Here is a 1,945-nt window from a genome sequence, read left to right on the forward strand (position 1 = left end):
GAGAGCGCTCCGCCGGCTCCAGGCCCGGACACCTGCCTCGAGCCGGACGCCGTCCGCGCCGCAGGGGTGACTGACGCCGGACACGAAGCAGCTTTCCGCTCGGAGCACGTGAGGGCGCCTGCAGCCACACGGGCCCTGAGACAGTCAAGGTGCGGGCGTGCGGGCACCGTCTGCGCCCGCCACACTGGAGCGGCGGCTCTGCCCCTGCCCACAAGGAGCCCGGGACCCTGCTGGCCCCGCGGGGGAAGGACGCGACTCCAGGTTCCGGGGCTGAGCGCCAGGAGCTGGGCCCGGGTGCTCGGGCCGGAAGGGCCTTCCCTGGGGCGTGCGGTCCCGCAGCCAGGACAGCACGTGTCCAGATGCTCCTATGGGCTCAGCCCGGAACGGAGGCTGCGAGTGGACACCTAGAACGCGAGCAGGACCCGCTGGGGCTTCCTCCTCTTGCCCTTGCTGGCTCTCCCTCCCGGGCCAGGGGCTCGGCCTGCGGGTGCTGGCCCCTGGGCAGGGCCCGCCCAGGGGAAGGGGTGCGGCCGGCCAGCATCGCTGGCCTCTCCGGCCCCCGCCGGGTGTCTGGGCCCGTGGATCACCACTGCGTTGGCGGGCAGGGCGCGGTCCACCTCCCTCAGCTGGACGGGGGGCTTGGGTCGCGTCTGCTCTTGATGCCGTCGCCACTGGTCCAAGGTGACCGGCTGGGTCGGCGCCTCTTGCTCAGGCTCCAGGGACTCGGGGCCAGCAGGGGGCCGGTCTCCCGCAGCCGCCCGGTGGGCCCCCGGGGGCAGGCCTGCGCCTGTGCTGGTCAGCCTCGGGGGCGGCCCGCCGGCCTCTTCCAGGGCCCCCTTCTGGATGTAAAAGAGCACATAGGCCTGTTGGCTCAGGGCGGAGGAAGCCTCGCAGGCGGTGACCTCGGAGTCGTCCATTCGGTACCACTGGTCCCTCGAGGGCCTGACGTAGCAGAAGTAGTGGCCCTGGCGACACCCCCAGCCGGCGTGCACCAGCACGGCGTAGAGTTCGTACCGCAGGGCCTCGGCCCTCTGCTCGGACACCAGAGCCTGCAGGTCCAGGTCCTGCGGGTAGCGCACCGGCTTGGCCACCTTGGCGCCTGTGAGGCCGCAGAAGCGCTTCAGCACCAGGACCAGGACCCGGGGGGGCGCGTGCAGGGCCAGCGTCTTGGCCGCGGGGCCCCTGTCCCCACAGACGGCGCAGTGATACGCGTCGGCCCCCGCCAGCCTCTCCGGCTTCACCAGCTCCTCCAGCGCCCGCTCCACGCTGTCGGCGGCCTGGATGTCCAGGGCGATGTCCAGGCAGGGCTCCAGCGTGGTGGAGACGCCGCGGCAGCGCTCACACCGGACCTGGGACCTCCAGCAGCCGCCGAAGAGGTCCCGCACCAGGGTGCTGCCCCCGGGCTGCGGGTGCGCCGGCCAGAGCGCGCAGCCCTGCCGCATGGCGTCCACCGTGAACATCAGGAACTCGTGGGCGTCTTCCTGCCGGCGGGCGTGGAAGCCGGCCAGCAGCTCCTTCTCGGGCGACACCACCTCCCCGGGGTGCAGGAGGGCGCGGGAGACGTGCGCCTGCAGGGCGCACAGCGCACAGGGCGGCCGCCGGGGGCAGGCCGCTCTGCGGGGCCGGGACAGCAGGTAGCCGGCCAGCAGGGGCGTGTAGGTCAGGCACTGCAGGGCCGCGTTGGCGTAGCAGCTGTTCCCAAGGTTGCGCAGCCCGGCGCCCACTCGGCTGGGCCCCACCCAGCTCCTGGGGCGCCCCGGGCAGCCCGCCCCCCCTGCAGAGCAGGGAGCCATGACCCGCTGCCCCGCCGGCCTGCTGCGAGCGGGCAGGGGCTCCCCGCCTGGGTGAGCGCCTCCGCCCTGGCCGAGCGAGAGGGCCTGTCCAGTCCAGAGTCTTCCTTGCTGGGCTGGAGACAGGGAGCTCATCTAGTCCTGGAGCTGCAGGG

General features: G+C 73.6%; 1 protein-coding gene across 1 annotated transcript; it reads right to left on the bottom strand.

Moving 5' to 3' along the window:
* Positions 1 to 404: 404 nt before the first annotated feature.
* Positions 405 to 1,793, bottom strand: LOC101625096 (ubiquitin carboxyl-terminal hydrolase 17-like protein 6). The gene has a single exon (XM_004682552.1). It carries the CDS (start codon positions 1,791 to 1,793, stop codon positions 405 to 407), a length of 1,389 nt encoding a protein of 462 aa, XP_004682609.1.
* Between the last annotated feature and the right edge of the window lie 152 nt (positions 1,794 to 1,945).

This window comes from Condylura cristata, unplaced genomic scaffold (assembly GCF_000260355.1).
Source record: "Condylura cristata isolate star-nosed mole 26May11 unplaced genomic scaffold, ConCri1.0 scaffold00014, whole genome shotgun sequence".
Lineage (NCBI taxonomy): Eukaryota > Metazoa > Chordata > Mammalia > Eulipotyphla > Talpidae > Condylura > Condylura cristata.